Source organism: Danio aesculapii, chromosome 6 (assembly GCF_903798145.1).
Source record: "Danio aesculapii chromosome 6, fDanAes4.1, whole genome shotgun sequence".
Lineage (NCBI taxonomy): Eukaryota > Metazoa > Chordata > Actinopteri > Cypriniformes > Danionidae > Danio > Danio aesculapii.
This window is the reverse complement of record NC_079440.1, coordinates 47043413-47062458: the sequence shown is the minus strand read 5'-3', so window position 1 is coordinate 47062458 and position 19046 is coordinate 47043413. Positions and strand designations below refer to the sequence as shown.

Here is a 19046-nt window from a genome sequence, read left to right as displayed (position 1 = left end):
GTGCCCAATAATGGGTTTTATCTCTGTACCGCGATCGCGAATGAATCTTTTTAACAGTATCTTCTAAGTGAACCGGTTGATCTAGTTCACCCAATCGAACTGAATCATTTGAAACGATTCGCGTCTACATAAGCTTTCGTCCACAAACGACTTACTTTTTAACAAGCCTAATACCCCCTCTAACTCTAAATAATCCAATATATACTCTTATTAAGTTATTAGAACAGTGACGTTACACTAAGATCAAATTTGATAAGTGGTGAACCGATAAAACTGCGCATGCGTGATTCAGCGAACCGAGCACAAACAGTACATGACAGCCTGCTGTGACTAAACTAAACTTCAACAACTGCAGCGCGGGTAAACCGAGGGCTTAAATGAGAGGATCTGGTGAAACGTAAGTTTATTTCATAAAAGAAAATCGTAATGGAGTTTAAATAGGTGAATCATGCTTCAGTTGGGTTGCAAACGGTTAGACATTTTTTTAGATCATGGTGATGTTTTAATTGACTGGAATTAGTATTGCTGACTACATAATGTTGAGTTCTAACATCCGCGATAAATATCTGAACTTCTCATCACTACTGTGTATCTAATATCAGAATCAGCCTTGCACACATATTGTACTTAAGGCTGCTGTCTTGTGGGCTGTTGTATTTGAATTTGAGGATGGGTAGATGGTAGTGGTAGATGATAGTGTTCATGTGTCCTCTGAATACAGGTTTCACAAAATTTATGGCTGAGTTTTTATTATACAATATTTATTCTGTTGATTTTGAATCTTGCACCTAAAAAATATCCTCATTTAGAAAAAAAAATTCTGAAACTAATAAAAACTAAACTAAAACTAATAAGTCATTTCAAAATATAGAAACTAATAAAAACTAGTAAATCTCCCTCTAAAACTAATTAAAACTAACTAAATTTGAAAACAAAAAGTCAAAACAAAAAATAGAAACTAAAACTAATGAAAAATCCAAAACTATTATAACCTTGATAGAAGTGTCTTGAAAAAATCTAGTAAAATATTATTTACTGTCATGGCAAAGATAAAATAAATCAGTTACTAGAAATGAGTTTTTAAAACTAATATGTTTAGAAATGTGTTGAGAAAATCTCTCCGTTAAACAGAAATTGATGAAAAAAAAATAAACAGGGGGGCTAATAATTCAGGGGGCTAAAAATTCAGACTTCAATCTATCATCTGTTTGTCTGTTGACAAAAGCCTTAACTAGTCCACAAATTTGCTCTAATGAAAATGTATGTTTTCTTGTATTTTCACAAGTTTCCCCTCCTTGATCACAAATATATGACAGTTGTAAAAAAAAAAATAATAATCTTTTTACTATTAGTCATCTCTGTGAAAATTCACAGCAGCTGTTGCTAATAATAAATCATGATATATATGTATAAGACTGGTGATGTGCTGTTTGAAAAGCCTTAATTTCTGTTGGTGTTTCTCAGCTTTTTTTGTCAGCTCTGTTTGCTAAGCCTGTCTCGCTGTTTGAGGTGTTTAACCGAGTTGTTTGACTTCCCCAATAGGGCTTTAAAGAAGAAGATTCTCAGTAGAGCTCAAATGTGTCATACAGGTTTATTGGCCTGTTTTGTGTTGCTCAGGCGATCGTTTTTTTTTTGTTTTTTTTTCTCTCTTCATATCTTCAGATGCTGCTGTGCTACATGTGCCACTCGCTTGTAACATTCGCTTCACTTAGATAATTGGTCTGTGCTGCAAAGGACATTTAGCACTTTTCAGATAAAAGCACAGAGTGAAAGACCTACAACATGGAAACAATTCACAAAAACCTTGACTCTAGTGTCTATCTGATATTCTGTGGCTTTTGGTCCGTGGTAATGTGGGTCTGTAGGGAGGATAAGGCAAATTGTGTTACAGTTTACACAGAACTATTATAAACTGCAATTGCAGGATATATACTGTAAAGCCCAGTTTCGAGGGAGAGCTTCTATCTATCTATCTATCTATCTATCTATCTATCTATCTATCTATCTATCTATCTATCTATCTATCTATCTATCTATCTATCTATCTATCTATCTATCTATCTATCTATCTATCTATCTATCTATCTATCTATCGCATGAAATCAATTCACAAAAAACCTTGACTGTAGTGTCTAACTAATAGTCTATGGCTTGTTGGTCCTTACCAAAGTTAATAAAAACAGGAGTGGCTTTTGTGGTTTCAAAACATTCATAAAGCAAAGATTTTCATGCAGGTAAACTTATTTTCAGAGCAGCGATTGTCATCTGCAAAAAGGTCAGTTTTTTGCCAAGTCTAGCTAATTAAAATGTTCAGGTAATTTTAGACCTTTCATGAGAACTGGTATAGGTTATATAACCCTGCTTGAATTTAAATAATAGCAGTTTTGTGGCAAATAAATGAACAATAATGTTGCTGAAACACTTTTTTTAAGAAAGTACCTTCATGTGCACAGTCCTGAATTAGATAAAAAAAAAAAAAAGAAAGATGAATGGACATCAGATTTGTGTATCATGTCTTAAAGTGATGGCAGCCTACTATATAACTTCTGCTTTCTGCATGCATAATATTAATTCCTATACTATTTAAGCCATAATTTGGTTGTCTGAGACAAATTTTAAAAGATTCCTGAATCCTAGGCTAAGCATTGACGTGTTTACTGACAGCCACTAAATGATCATTACAATCAAATTTTCTTCAGCTATGACAAGCATCAAGAACCAAGAAGTGCCATATCTGATGATGCAATCCATGTGACAACTTCAGAATATACAAGGAATTTGTTTTCGCCACAGAGCTTCTACAGTGCAACAGAATTACAGAGACAGAACAATAAACAGATAATAAATATATTTTAAAAATAGAAGTAGTGAAATATACAAATTGACAAGTGTAAGTACAGGTATATTTCTATATACAGTACAATGTTGTTTGTGCAGCTGTTTTGTGCAGATTGGCATGTAAAGTGTGTTGTTAAATAAGTGGATCTGTGTATAAAAGTGTATAGCAAGTAGTGATGTTGGTTCCACAGTTATCATCGTCAAGTGTTCATGAGATGGATTGCCTGAGGGAAGAAACTGTTTCTGTGTCGGGCTGTTCTGGTGCGCAGTGCTCTGTAGCGTCACCTGGAAGGTGAAAGTTCAAAGAGGCAGTGCGTTGCGTGTGAAGGGTCCAGAGTGATTTTGGCAGCCCTTCTGCTCGCTCTGGATAAGTACAGTTTTTGGAGAGTAGAGAGGGTTGTACCAATGATTCGCTCAGCAGTCATTGGTACAACCCTCCCTACTCTCCAAGAACTTCAAACCAACGCAGGGAAATGTCAAATTTTTATTTTACTTTTCCCCCCTGGTTTTGTTATTGAGGCATGCTGTGAGCAAAATTAGCTCTACAGATTGTTTGTTTGCTTTGAGGTATCATTTCAGAATGCTATCCGTGTTTGGCTCATCTTAAATGTTTATCAGTCTGACATTGAGATCTTACAGTGTGACATGAAGATCATGTTCATGCAGTCTGACAAGCTACACTCATTTGGGATTATTAAAAATTGCAGTGTGAGGCAGACTATCTATCTATCTATCTATCTATCTATCTATCTATCTATCTATCTATCTATCTATCTATCTATCTATCTATCTATCTATCTATCTATCTATCTATCTATCTATCTATCTATCTATCTATCTATCTATGAATTTCAACACAGGCTCAGACATTGTCAAAATGCTTCTGTTTCTTTTCGCGCTGAACGCTTCCATGTGGACAGCTTTTCCACTGTAACCAGTTTTCCCAGTAGCTCGCCACGTATGTCTGCAGACTTGAGATGCAGAGAGGAGTTGACCGTGACGACAGGGCTCAAGTGCGGTGAAGAATGTTTTCCAAAAAGCAGGTACAACAAAAACAAAAGGCAAAAAATAAAATAAACCAGTAAATAACAGGGTAAGAACATGGTAAGATCTGAAAATGTATAGGGAAGGCGGTGGGCGGGTCAATCGGTGCTTTTAAAGACACTATTGGTTGGGTTTAGGGAAGTGGGTGGGTGAGGGTAATTGGTCGGTCAGTCAGTCAGTCACTCACACACACAGATCAGCCAGTCAGTTGACAGCAGCCTCTGGTGGATTTATGCAAGAATAAAAACTGCAAAAAAATAAAAAATAAATAAAAAAAATAATTCCTCCTGGGATGCAATTAATCCTCTCCAGAAATGTATACAGGGATACATATCAATAATGAGCCTGGGTTGGAGAATTTTAGCAAAACAAGTACGATTTGAACCACTGACCCTACAAGGCAGTAAAAAAAAAAACAAAAAAAAACGTAGCATTGGTCCTGAGTCCTGTTTTACATCCAACAACTTCTATTCAGAATATACATATTTATCAGTTTATGTTTCCTGGGGAATCAAACCTACAACCTTGGCATTGTTACACATCAAAGGCACTCTGTTTTACTCACTTTAAGCCTCCCCGTGTTACTGGTTTAGATCCTTTGAAAGAGCCCCAGATCTGTTTTTCCCAACCTACATTTAACCTGACAGGATTTTGAACCTGCCTAGCACGCTTTCGAGATTGTAAGGATTTGAACCCTGGTCAGCGGAGCATTCAAATGTGAGAGATGAGTATGTGAAGGAGAGCTGGTTAAAATGCTGAGATTACACAGAGAAAGTCAGAGGTGCTTGTGTGTCGGCCCTCATTAACTCGTCTCCAACGTGATCTTTGTTGAATGTTGCTTGCTTTCACGTTTTTTAGGGGGGAGATAATTGGAGCTGACAGTTTTGTATGACACTTTATTTTTTTGCAATTTTTACATCTTTTTTCCGTGCAGAATTTTGTCTAATGAGCAGGTGTATGGTGTGTCTCTGAACAGTTTATTAATGTAGAGTAAAGAAATCGAGTTGATAATGATAATAATGATGAGGCAATGTTAATAGCGCCAGTAATAATAGCGGCGCGGATTATAATGACAATGATGCTGATGGAGGCTTGGACAGTTGGGTTTTGCGAAGGCAGGATAATTGTCCATTAAACTTCTCAAGGAACTTTTGGTCGTGGATAGAAAAAAGCTGGAAGCCCTAGGCCCTCTACTCATTATCTGAAAATACTTCAGCTCCCTGTCACTACTAAGCCTTTTTGATTCTTGTTAGGTGCTCCTTGGAGACTGGATTGTTTGTAATTCTTCATCTAGCCCTTAAAAAAAAACCCTCGTTCATGCACCAATTACTGTCCGGATATCTGAATTCTGCTGCCTTAACCTACCGCTGTGATCATGACCATTGCTGTTCTTTAGTATGATTTCAAAAAGGACTGAATACAAAAAAGAATATTTAATCCAGGGAAAATTATTTAATAATCTTTGAGGCTCAGAGTGTATGATGTTAGAGAATTTTAAATCTTTTAACCTTTTATAGAGCACTTGTTGAAATACACATTGTAAAAAAACCTGGGGACTTTTGAACTTATTTTATAAATTTCTTTACTTTTATATAATTTTATAATCAATGTCAGAGAAGTTACTATATATGGTTCTTCACGAAATGAATTCGATAAAGGGAGTAGCCATTCAAAATGTTTGTGGCATATTGTAAAATACAAGTCAATGACTAATGATAATTTATAGTTAACAATAGATACACAGTTAAAAAAATTAAATAAAACCTGCGGCTTCTGACAATACGTTGAGGCCTTATAAACAAAAATAATTTATTAGCCTTTGCAATTATTATTATTTACAACATTATTGGTCACAATTTATTTTGATGGTCCTTTTGTTGAATTTAAGTTACATTGCATCTACATACCAACTACAGTAATTCTCATTAGATTATAAGTAGACTGTTAGGTTGGGGTTAGGGTTGGGGTTAGGGTTAAGTGTAAGTTGAGATGTACTTGCAAAAATTTCTTATAGTCAGTTAAATGTCTGTTGAAGGAGCAGTCTCAACAGATATTAAGCAGACAGTCTACTAATGCTCAAATGGACCATCAAAATAAAGTGTTACCACATTATTATCTTTAATACACAGCCTTTCCAAACAGTCCACATTTTAAGAGTAATGATACTAATTACCTGATGGTAGGGAAATTAACAGGACATTCACATTTTTATTTATTATTTTCTTTGGTGGGTCATTTTCACTCAGGTGTAGTCAAGAAAAAATATCTGTTGATGCTACCACAAAATAAAAGGAATTAGGAAAAAACATTGACAAAGTGCATGATCTATTTATTACTGGCATGACATTTTTTATCATGATGGAAATTGAGCCTAAATACTCAGACAGCACCTCAGTGCATGTCTTAGAAATCAATAACTGCTATTTCCATATTATTCTAAGCCTATTGATTCATCTGGAGTGCAGTAGCTCTCCTCTGAGAGCTGCTTCCAATACCCTATAGTCAAAACCGAGTAAACTAATAAATATTCAGTAAAGTACAGAACAGCTAAGGTTATAGTCAAAAATAACAACTCAGGAGTCATATAGGAATACAGTAAAAAATAAATTATCAGACCCTTTTATAATAAAACAAACATCAATATTTTTCCCAAACCTACCTAATAAATCCAGTATAACCAGAAAATATCCCAAGTAGTCTCCTAAAAGTCTTACAGCATCATAAGCCCTTATCTACAGAAAAAATCAATATTTGATTATTTTTCTTAATGTCTCATTTCCAAACATTAAATTAGAATAAAATAGAGAGGAGCTCTTATTATTTAGAAGTCTTTTTACTATCCAAGTTGTGTAGACTATTTGAGTAGCACTGATCTGCACTAAGATGACAACATTATTTTGCGAAGGCATTTGTGTATCAACACAGACTATATTAGATCCTTTCAGGATAACATACTGGTTCTTTCATTCATTTTATCCACAGTATGTAGGATGCAGGAGCTTTGCAGATTTATCACGCTATCTAAAGTGTATTAGAAAACTAGATTAGCTTGATGTCATAATATACAGTAATACTTGACTGCTTTGTGCAAATGCAAACATTGTCTGTATTTACAAGCAGACTCGCAGTATAATCAACTGTGTAAGCCTGCAGGCCGAATGTCACGGTAAATGATATCAAATATAGCGGCTATGATATTAGACTCACAAATGATGACTAAAGGAGTCAGATTAACTCGACTGCCACACTGAGATCAATAAATAATGCAGCAGAAATGGGCTTCGGAGAGCTGCAGTAGATCTGCCCTTTGTTGTGTGTCTATAGTGGCTTTTTAAAAAGCACATTGTCCAACCCACTTGTTCGTTTTTCACACCGGTGGAAGAATGCAAAATACGCTGGGTTCCATATGGAGTCAATAGGGCCATATATACTTGCTAAATAAAAGAAAGTTTTGCAAACTAAAAATAAAGTATTGAGCAAAAATAAACAAAGAAATGCAAATCTCAAAAAAATCGCAAAGCGAACATTTATTTTTGACAAATAAAAAATTATTTTGCTAACAAAAATAAAGAACTGCAAAGGGAAAATTAAGTTTTGAGAATTAAAAATGAAATTTGCAAAAAAAAAAAAAAAAAAAGAACTGCAAAAAAATTAAAATAATAATAATGCAGTGCAAAAAACTAAAATATTAAAGTAAAATAAAGCTTTCCCAGTGATGGGTTGCAGCTGGAAGGGCATCCCCTGTGTAAAATATATGCTGGATAAGTTGGTGGTTCATTTCGCTGTGGCGACCCCTGATTAATAAAGGGACTAAGCCAAAAAGAAAATGAATGAAAGTAAATAACTGTAAATATGACATTTTCCCTTATATCTTCATGTCTTCATATACAGTTGAAGTCAGAATTATTAGCCCCCTGTTTATTTTTTTCCCAAATTTTTGTTTATTGGAGAGAAGATTTTTTTTTTACAGATTTCTAAATATAATAGCTTATAGAAAAATCAAGGTTTTAAAACTGCAAAATTTTTCTGTTATGACATTTGTACGTTTTTTTTTTTCCTTATGTGTTTTTTCACAACTATTTTATTTAGTTTTTTAGGGCAACATGTCCAGCATGAAAAGACCTTCGACATCAAAAGTTACTGGTCAGCCATATACATTCATTTTCTTTTCGGCTTAGTCCCTTTATTAATCAGGGGTCGCCACAGAGGAATGGACCGTCAACTTATCCAGCATTTGTTTTACGCAGAGGATGCCCTTCCAACTGCAACCTATCACTGGGAAAGCTTTACTTTATATGCGAAGAAAGATATCCAAGACATGCCTTTTCAAGTTATATAGAAATCTGTGTTTTTGAAACTACAGTTATTAAAATAGCAGAAGTCAATGATTTATTTTAATTATTAACCCCGACTTGCTTATTGCTCCAACATATATTAAATGTTTCTTGAAATAAATATAGAATTTTCAATTGAAAAAAAATATTGTTGTTTTTTACCCAGACATTTAAAAAAAGAACATTTTAGTGCAGTGATCACAATACCGTGATACCGCAAAACTGATATTTTTATCCAAGGTTATCATTCCATCAGAATCTTATACTGGCCTTTGCCTACATGGGGTTTTCAATTCCCCAGTACGGAGTCCTTAAAAAGTTTCTACCGATAGCAAGATTGCAAAATTACTCTTATGCTTCCCACTTTATCTTGAGTTTTCCCTTTAAGACCCGATTTCCATATTTGTGCCCATCGCACAGGGAACTCGATGTGCCGCTCCACATCTTTCACAATTTTAAACTTTGTTTTCTATGAAAGTAAGCACACTGGCACTGTCATTTGGGATCTGTTCGCTTTGCTTAGCAACATATTAAATTGTAAAGTCAAGGAGCAATGTGATGATTGGGCTTGATTCTATGCTACATGCTACAGCACAAGTGAGGAACTGAATGTTCTTGTAATGTTGCAGGGAAACAATCTCAGTGCTCACATTCAATATTATGATGAGTTATTTTTTGAGTATTATACTGAGTTAATTGCTTTGTTTTAGTTTGTTGTTGCATATATAGATAAAGATGTAATTTCATTGTAGTATAAATGTAATTTCACATGAATCAAATTCTTCTTTTAAATGAAATGCATTCTCATCCACATCCAGTGTTTGGACCCCAAAAACTGTAAAATAAATTAAATTGCATTAAACTGTAATTACATTAGGTCAGAGATGAGCAAGTCAAAGTACCGTATGCAGACCAAAACTGACCTGTGATGACCTAAGATTTGGCCAAATGTGTCATATTTTGAGTGACATCTTTGTGTTTCTTCATTATTATATCATTCCTGCCTATTCCGTTTGTATTTGTTTTGATAAAATAATTTATATTTCTTTAAAATAAGAAAAGGTTAAATTAGAATAAGTTTAGTTGTATGATTATTTTGTCATATTTATTGTATGACCATTTGCAATTGTATTATTATTATTATTATTATTATTATTATTATTATTATTATTATTATTATTATTATTATTATTATTAGCTAGCACTACCATTCGGCATCTGTTCGTTTTGCTTAGCAACATATACAAATGTAAATTTAAGGAACAATGTGATGATTGGGTTTGATTAAAGGAAATTTTCACAGTATGTCTGATAATATTTATTTCTTCATGGAGAAAGTCTTATTTGTTTTATTTTGGCTAGAATAAAAGCAGTTGTTAATTTTTATGAACCATTTTAAGGTCAAAATTATTAGCCCCTTTAAGCTATTTTTTTTTTGACTGTCATCATGGCAAAGATAAAATAAATCAGTTATTAGAGATGAGTTATTAAAACTATTATGTTTAGAAATGTGTTGAAAAAAAATCTCTCCGCTAAACAGAAATTGGGGGAAAAAAAACAGGGGGGCTAATAATTCTGACTTCAACTGTATGTCAAATCTTGTGTAAAATGTTTGTGTTTCTTCATTATTATATCATTCCTGTCTATTCCCTTTGTATTCGTTTTGACACAAATAATTAATGTTGCTTTAAAATAAGAAGAGGTTAAATTAAAAATAAATTTAGTTGTATGATTATTTTGTCATTTATTGTACGACCATTTACAATTGTATTATTATTATTCATTTATGCTTTTATTGTTGTTTCCATTAAGTGTAATACATTAATGTGCTTAACCGACTAAACACATCTTCAAGGTCAGTAACCAACTAGAAACAATTTCAGATTCCTGAGCGCTGTTATGTTGGCTTTCATCAGTTGTTAGTCAGACTGAACTGCAGAAGAACAAAGGCAGGAAAACAAATGTCAGCAATGAGCTTTGTTTCATGCTGAATCTGGCTGTATAATGAAGCAGGCTGCATCAGATCGATGCATGTGATGAATATTGGTGAGTTGGCTTCTCTAGAGACCACACTGCTGATTGTGTTTGCATCTCTCCAGATGGTCTCTAAACGGGACGCTCATTGATCTCGGTGGTGACGAGAGGCGTCGCCTGTCTGGAGGTAACCTGATCATTACCGGCCTGGATCGGGACCAAGACAGCGGGGTCTACCAGTGCACTGCCTTCAACACCCGGGGAACCATTCTCAGCCAGAGAGCTACGCTACAGTTTGCATGTGAGTTATAGAGTTACAGTATGTTTAATGCATGTACAGTTGAAGTCAAAATTATTGTCTCTAATGTGATTTTATATATATTTCCCAAATGATGTTTAACAGAGCTAAGATTTTTTCACAGTATTTTCTATAATATTTTTTTCTTCTGGAGAAAGTCTTATTTCAGCTACAGTAAAAGCAGTTAGATTTTTTCAAAATTATTATCCCTCTTGTTTTCGACTGCCTATAGAACAAACCACTGACAATAACTTGCATAATGAGCCTAACTTGCCTAATTAACTTAGTTAAGCCTTTAAATGTCACTTTTAGCTGAATACTAGTATCTTAAAAATATCTAGTTTAATATTATGTACTGTCATCATGGCAAAGATAGAAAAGAGTTATTAAAACTATTATGTTTAAAAATGTGTAGAATAAAATCTTCTTCCCGTTAAACAGAATTTGGGGAAAAATATATAGTTGGGCATAATTCAGGAGGGCTAATAATTTTGACTTCAACTGTATGTGTTAAAGATATAATTTTTCAATATCTGAATAAATACATATAGTAGGAGTTATGCATCTGTGTGTATAAAAAACGAGATCCCATTTTAGTGTCTGCATTTATTTACTTGGTTTTGCTAAGTTATGGCTCGTTTCCACTGACTGGTACAGTATGGTACGGTTCGGGTCACCTTTATCAAGCTTGTGTTTCCACTAACAATGGTACCCTTTTGGTGGGCGTGGTGTACGACAGAAAGTTTCAGTCGACGTCATTTTCGTCGTGGAAATGTCTACAATAAAGCTGTACGGGTCGCTCACATATCATATGAGAAGCACTTCTCACAAAACAGATTTACACACATAAATACTTGTGTATAAATGTTTATTACTAACTTTTCTATGAACATGACTTGATTATAATTGCAAATCAATGACAGTGCGAAACAGCCTACTTTAAAGTCTGTATTTATATTAAATAAATAAAAAATAAATAAATAAATGAACATATATAAACACATTCTGCCCCATACAGTCTCAGATATGTTACCAACTACAGAAGAACTACACACAGCAGACATTTCGTCCGTATTTAGGTTAAAGAAATAACCCAGAATATAGCCTACAGTCAGTGTAAACCTCTCATCTGTGTCTGTAATCTTCAGCAGCACATGTAGCCTCTGTTAGAGAACAATTCCATCATTCTGAGTTCATATTAGTCCAAAAGGTGACAATAACAACACGTCAATAATGAAGCGCAGGTTATTATCATCAGCTCAAGAACTTTATTATTTCAGATATAGACGCGCGGCGATTTCAAGCAAAATAGCGAACCTGCTCGTGCCTTAGACTGGCTCGTAAAAAACTACGGGGCACAGGGTAAATCTGCTCTTTTTCTTGGCTTTGTGGCTGTTCATCATGACGACGACAGGGTTTGTTTGAGCCCAGGTCGACCATGGCTCGTTATTAAATGTATATATAATTCCGCTGTAATGTCTCGGCTCGTCGGCTGTGTATTTTAAACATGGCGGGTTTTTTGTTTTCATTCTGGCTTGTTGTGTAAGCGAATGACGTATCTCTGTAAACTAATAGTGTTCAGCTGCGCGTCTAGCTCCGCCTGTTGGTAGTATAGACAAGTATAAAAACTGTATAGACAAGTATAAAAAAAACTATTAAAAAAAAAAACAAAATCACAAAAACAACAAAATTACAAAACTTTAAAATTAGGAAGAAAATAAAAAATATACATATAAATGTCCTATTTAAAAAAAAAAAAATAAATAAAAACTATCATAGATTCTCAATGATATTGAAATACCGTTGTCTCCAGTATACACTGTAAAACCCAACAGTCAACTTCATCAAATGAAATGTGTAGTTAACTCAAAATTTACTGAAAGTTAATTCTACTCATTTGAAAAAGTTTTAAACCCAGTGTTGAAGGTGTTAATTAAATACCTCATTATTTCAACTTAAATGGATTAAGTTCACAGTATTAATTAGGATTCATTTTTGAACTTAAATGGTTTGTTGCAACCAGTTTCCTCAAATGGTTTGAGTTACCTTAACTTTTTTGGGTTTTACAGTGTAGTAACATTGAGATTTTCTTTATTTTTCTGTCTATTCCAGTTTTATTATTTTTAATAAAACAATTCATATTTATTTAAAATATGAATGTTAAAATAAAATTGCTTATTAATTGCTTAATAATTGGTTATTTTGTCATTTAATGTACAATATGACTACAATTTACAGTTTTTTTTTTTTGTTTTTTTTTTTTACTTGTATACCCCACACAACATAAAATTCACAATACAAAATCAACATTAAGGAAAATAATGTAAACAAATTATAATAAAAATAATAACAAATCAAGAATTATAAATATTAAATATAGGGTGACACGGTGGCGCAATAGGTAGTGCTGGAAGGAGGTCGCTGGTTCGAGCCTCGGTTGGGTCAGTTGCCGTTTCTGTGTGGAGTTTGCATGTTCTCCCCATGTTCGCATGGGTGTCCTCCGGGTGCTCCGGTTTCCCCCACAAGTCCAAAGACATGTGGTACAGGTGTATTGGGTAAGCATAATTGGCCGTAGTGCTGTGAATGAGTGTGTATAGATGTTTTCCAGTAATGGGTTGCAGCTGGAAGGGCATTAGCTGCGTAGAGGATATGCTGGATAAGTTGGCGGTACATTCCGCTGTGGCAACCCCAGATTGATAAAGGGACTAAGCCGAAAAGAAAATGAATGAATATTAAATATAAAATTATACAACCAGCAGCCAAATTGACAACCCTTCAATTTTTCCTTTACATGCTCAACAAATACTGTAAAAAGCTACCCCATTTCTGATTGAAAGTGTGGGTGAAGTCTTGCCAGTATTAGTTCATATGATGCAATAGAAGTCATCAGCTCAATCCAATCCTTAAAAGAGGGAGTATCTGAGTTCTTCCAATTTCGTAGCATCATAGCCATAATACATCCTGCAACAACTAGCCCAGCCTGTGCTTTAGATATTCCTTTTTGTAGAGTGGATGTATCACCAAGACGACAAATGTTCCAGCCATTTCTCAAGGTTTTGAATAACTCTTGTCTAGAATGGAGCCACCGAATGACAGCTTCACATTAAATGTAAAAAGATGCCCGCGTGCTCACTTCCAACAGTGGTTATTTTTCATTAATCCTAGCCTATGTAGTCTTACTGGGGTCCAGTAATATTGATTAATTATCTTGTAATGTTTGAGTTTACTTATTTACTAGCATCTCTCACAGGATCCCCTATACTAGAAACTACAGCTTCCCGTCCACCCTCTTCAAATCCCAAAGACTTTCTCCCAAACAATTCTAAAATAATCACTTTTTCCATGTTGTTTGCAGCAATCTTATACACAAAAGATGTAGTTTGCACTGACTTTGACATGTTTAGAAATCCTAATAAAACACTTTCTTCTGCTCCTGCCTTATTACAATTTACAGTTTTTAATTTTATTTGTATTTTTTATGGAACTATAAAAGAAAAACTACAAAACAAATCACAAAAAAATGGCAAAACTTAACCAAAAATTGGAAGAAACATTAAAATATGCAAAGAAAAGGTACAGATTTTTATATTATTAAATAATAAATAAAAAAAAATTACCATAGATTCTCAATGATACTAAAATACCAGTATACTGTATCTCCAGTATAGTAATCGTTGAGTTTTAAGACAGGATTACTCAACAGGAGGAGCGTTTGGCTGTACGTAAGCAATATCGTAAAGGCACTGGGGATGGTATTTGGTATTCACATGGCATTGCTGAAGAAAGAGCAATCAAACTAGCTGTCAAATGTGACAATTTCACAGGGTGAAGCACCATTTCATCGACTTCAAACTCCATCACTCACTCTCATTAGTCACCAGCTTCAGCAGCATCTCTGTGCGCTGCCTATTTACTCGCCATATTAATACCCACAACGTAAACCGCCAAGTATGAGAAAAGCCATTCTAGCCACCTGGCCTCTGTGCAGATGATTTAAAATCCTGTCCTCATGCATGTGTGTAAAAAAAAAGAAAAAAAGAAATCTGAAGCTTTTTCAAAGAATAGAGAGGGTTTGTTTGAGATGGGAATGGTGGACAAAATATACAAATCAAGCACTTAGAAAAAGTACAGATATCATAATACAATCTTCCTTCAATAAAAACATAACATCATATTTTTTCAGGAAAAATAAGTGATTTTTAATGTTTTAAGTAATTATTAAGTAAATATATGTTATACAAACCATCTTCATGTCGGGGGGATGTTTCAGTTTATTCATGACAATTTGCATTCGTGTAAAGTTATTATCATTAGCAGTACTATTTATTATATGCATATTTATATTTGTTTTAATAAAAACAAGTTTAGATTTGTCCACCTGTCGGGTTTTGGAGATGAATGCATCACCATATGGGGCATAAGAATAAGACGTGTGTTTGGATATAACTTCATGTTTGGTTCATTTATTCGTTTGCTGGAAATTAGAACTGAATTTAGAAATAGTTTTGAAACAAACCTTTGCGCTTAACAAACAAAATTATATATGTAGGCTAATGAATGTCTTCAGCGGAGTGTGTTCAACAACGTTTTCTTATCCATGGAAGTAAAGTAGTAAAAGTAAAGAGAAATTAAAGAGGCTGAAAGGAGGAGGCTCATTCATTATCCTCACTCTGCAGATGGTCTGCTTAACTGTTTTCTCGCTAGTGAAGTGTTCAGTTTTTCCACTTACAAAGTCTGCCATGTAAATAGCAAATGCTCCATGGCACGATGCAACTGACTCTTAAAGGGAATGGGAGATGAGACTCTGATTGGTTTAATGCACGTTATGCTCAAAACACACCCAAAACTCATTTAGAGAATAAGCAGAACCCTGTTAGACCATGCGCCGGGCGCAAACTGTATTTTTCCATAGTGGATTAGGACACCCCCCTTAATGCCTTTGCATCATGCGCTTTAGATTTGCTGACAGTTAAGCAGGCAGACTTAAGTAAAGATAATTATATGATTGTCATTATTATTATTATATAACTTAATTGAAAATGCATATTTATTATTTTCTTGCATTATATTTCATATGCAACAACTATATGAACTTTTATAAAGATGTGTTTGGTCGTTAACTTCTAAATGCATAATTATGCAAACACCTGAAGAGATAGATTTTTTTTGTATGAAAGCCCCACAAATGTCAGATTAATATGCTGCCGCATCATCAGTTTGATAGGATGTTAAAAGTTCATGTGAAATCATAATTCACTATGTTTATTTAGCACACATTGTTATTCTTTAGGTGAACTATTAATCTGTGCAAGTTAATCCACTATAAAAAAATGTTTTGGTGATCTTCAATAAAGTCTGACCATTTGCTTCTGCATTTGGCAAGGTTGTCTTTCTCTGTTGATGTCGGATTGATGCTGCAGCCACAATATACTTTATATACCCCAATATACTGTACAATGCCCCTTTTATTGTTAGATTGATAGGAGGAAATGACGTGCAAAAAGAAAGCCCTGCACCTAATCAATATTCCATTTCAGCTGGAACTACATCTACATACTAAAAATAAAAGTCTATGTAACTTAATTATTATCATTAATAATAATACTAATAATAATAATAATAATAATAATAATAATAATAATAATAACAATAAAAAGAAAGAATGAAAGATCAAGAGGAGGAAAGATAAATTTGATAACTATAATATACTAACGCCAATAATAATAATGATAATAATAATACTAATAATCATAATAAAACAACAACAGCTTTAACAATAATTTGAGGTGGTGGATGATATAAGATCAGCTTTAGTTACTGTCCACTAAAGATGCTTGGACTTCATTTGTCTGAAGGTGAAGACTCTTAGCACTCATGTCGTCTAAATATTGATCCAACCATAGGAATACATAGAGCATCTCCCATCCCTCTTCGGAGACCTATTCTTATCTTTACCCGCAGGATAATGAATCTCACTTCAGGGGATTGGTTAACAGGAGTTGCTTGACATTTATTTCCTATATTGATCATTGGTTAGTCAAAGGGGAATTATGATTTTAATAGGATGATAATGTCGCTGGCTTTGATAATATGTCATCGTGACATTTCTTATCTTTTCGACAGCTGCTGAAAACTGCATCCCGTTGCGTTTGCAAGCCAATTTGAAATACATGCTTAACTGTAAAATTTGTCATTGGAGATTTATTCCATGGTGGCTCTCTATTGGCTGTGTACTGGGGTAATCCTCTCCTGGGGCGAGTCTGAAATGAGCAGCTTTCTCAAGGGTGCAATAGCAGCAGAGCAGATTTGTGACCTGACAAACTCCGGCGCACACAAAGCGACCTAGAATTCAAAGCCTAGTTATAACAGTTGGGATTATTCACTTATTTAACCAATGGATTGAGTGTCAGGGTAGTTATAGTTAATTAAAAACTATGATTGTTATCATTAATTAAATAAACCGAGCAATGCATTTTCACTTGTTTTTACTGTACATTAGTAAGATTATTCATGTTATATCACAGAGCATTAAAGGGATAGTTCACCTAAAAATGAGTATGCTGTCAGAGAATTTACATAACTCTTATACTTAACAGTGTAAATGATAAGTGAACAACATACACTTATTGCCCACTTTATTAGGTAGACCTGTCCAACTGCTTGTTAACGCAAGTTTCTAATCAGCCAATCACATTGCGGCAACTCAATGCATTTAGGCATGTAGATATGATCAAGATGATCTGTTACAGTTCAAACTGAGCATCAGAATGGGGAAGAAAGGTTATTTAAGTGACTTTGGTTGTTGGTGCCAGACAGGCTGGTCTGAGTATTTCATAAACTGCTGATCTACTGGGATTTTTACGCACAACTGTCTCTAGGGTTTACAAAGAATGGTCTGAAAAAGAAAAAATATCCAGTGAGCGGCAGTTTTGTAGCCACAAATGTCTTGTTGATGCCAGAGGTCAAAGGAGAATGGCCAGACGGGTTCGAGTTGATAGAAAGGCAACAGTAACTAAAATAACCACTCGCAGAAGAGTATGCAGAAGAACATCTCTGAATACACAACACGCCGAATGCTGCGGTTATTTTCAAATCCAGTTAACATTCAGAATGGCTAATTTTGGCTAACTGGACTAGTAAATATAAATTCATCCAATAGTATAATCTTTTAAAAGTTGGAATCAAGTATTTTGGGGAAAAAGTAATGTTTCAAAAATTAATATATAACATCAAAAATAGCAAAACTGCTAACATGTTATTATAATTTTAAATGTGAATCAGAATATAAAAATAAAACAGTCAAACTGTAGTACCTACTGTACAAATTACAGCATAATCTTAATCAAACACTGTAAAAAATTGTCATGACAAAAAGTCAAGACAACAAATAATTCTGTTGCTTATTTTAAATTAATCAGGTTTTTAAGTTATGCAAAGTTAAACTTCTTATTTTTATTCAATATGACTAATGTAATTGGAGATGACTAGAAAAGTTTAAACATTTAAGGCAGCAAGGATTTTTTTTCTTCATTAAAATAGCACTGGAGAGTGTACCATCCTGAAATAAATATGCCTATGGCATCCTAGCATAATACACCACTTTACTTAGTAACGACATAGTAATACTCAGAACCAGGGGTGTTGCTAGACATAAAGCTCTACTGGGGCACAGCTCCTCCTCAAAAAAGAGAAAGAAAATAATAATTATATATATATATATATATATATATATATATATATATATATATATATATATATATATATATATATATATATATATATATATAACAGTATTATTGTTATTACACAGTCATTATTCTAAATAAATAACAGAAATGTATCCTAAATGTAACTGAAAAACAAGCTTAATAGACAACTAAAGTGATGCTAAGACAATTTAAGAAATTTTTTGCATGAATATTAATTTTATTAGAATGAAATTATATAGACAATTCAATAGAATACCAAAAAACAAAGTTGTTTTATAGAATTATCTGTTGTGTGTTGTCTTAGACCCGACTCATGGCTGAGAATTAGGTTTATTAAGATTTACCTCACTCACTCATTATCCCTCCTTTTTGCTCACAAATAAATCTATCAGGAGGCATGCTTAGTGTAAAAAAGATCACCATAATATTAATTAAACTATGATTTGTCGTCTTGCAAAACTCACTGCATGTCGACACCTCTGTATAAAAGACTGTTCCGCTGGTTTCACAAGGCATGAGCGGTGTGTGAGCAGCACCTTTTTTTTTGTTTTGTTTTTGGCCTTCATGTTTACAACCGGGACTTACACCGGAAGCAGAGCAGTGTGTCAGCCTTAAGCAGGAGCGGTATGTTTTTTTCTGCGCACATGGTTCGGTTGCACACAGAGAATAACGTCTTTATTCTGGGATTACCACTCTTAATAAATGCATTTACATATAAAGTAAATCGTATCTCAAAGCATTTACTGGGGCACTGGCGAGTTTTCTAGCGACGCCCATGCTCAGAACATCTTAACAACCTCAAATCAATTCCATTGGATAAATTAGTCTCATAATGGAAAAATTTCTATT

General features: G+C 34.0%; 1 protein-coding gene across 1 annotated transcript in view; it reads left to right on the top strand.

The window, feature by feature from the left end:
- Positions 1-19046, top strand: part of cntn3b (contactin 3b) — a 119718-nt gene that overhangs the window by 27825 nt on the left and 72847 nt on the right. Inside the window, 1 exon segment of the mRNA XM_056460389.1 lies at positions 10316-10491. Within this exon segment, the coding sequence (XP_056316364.1) occupies positions 10316-10491 (176 nt within the window).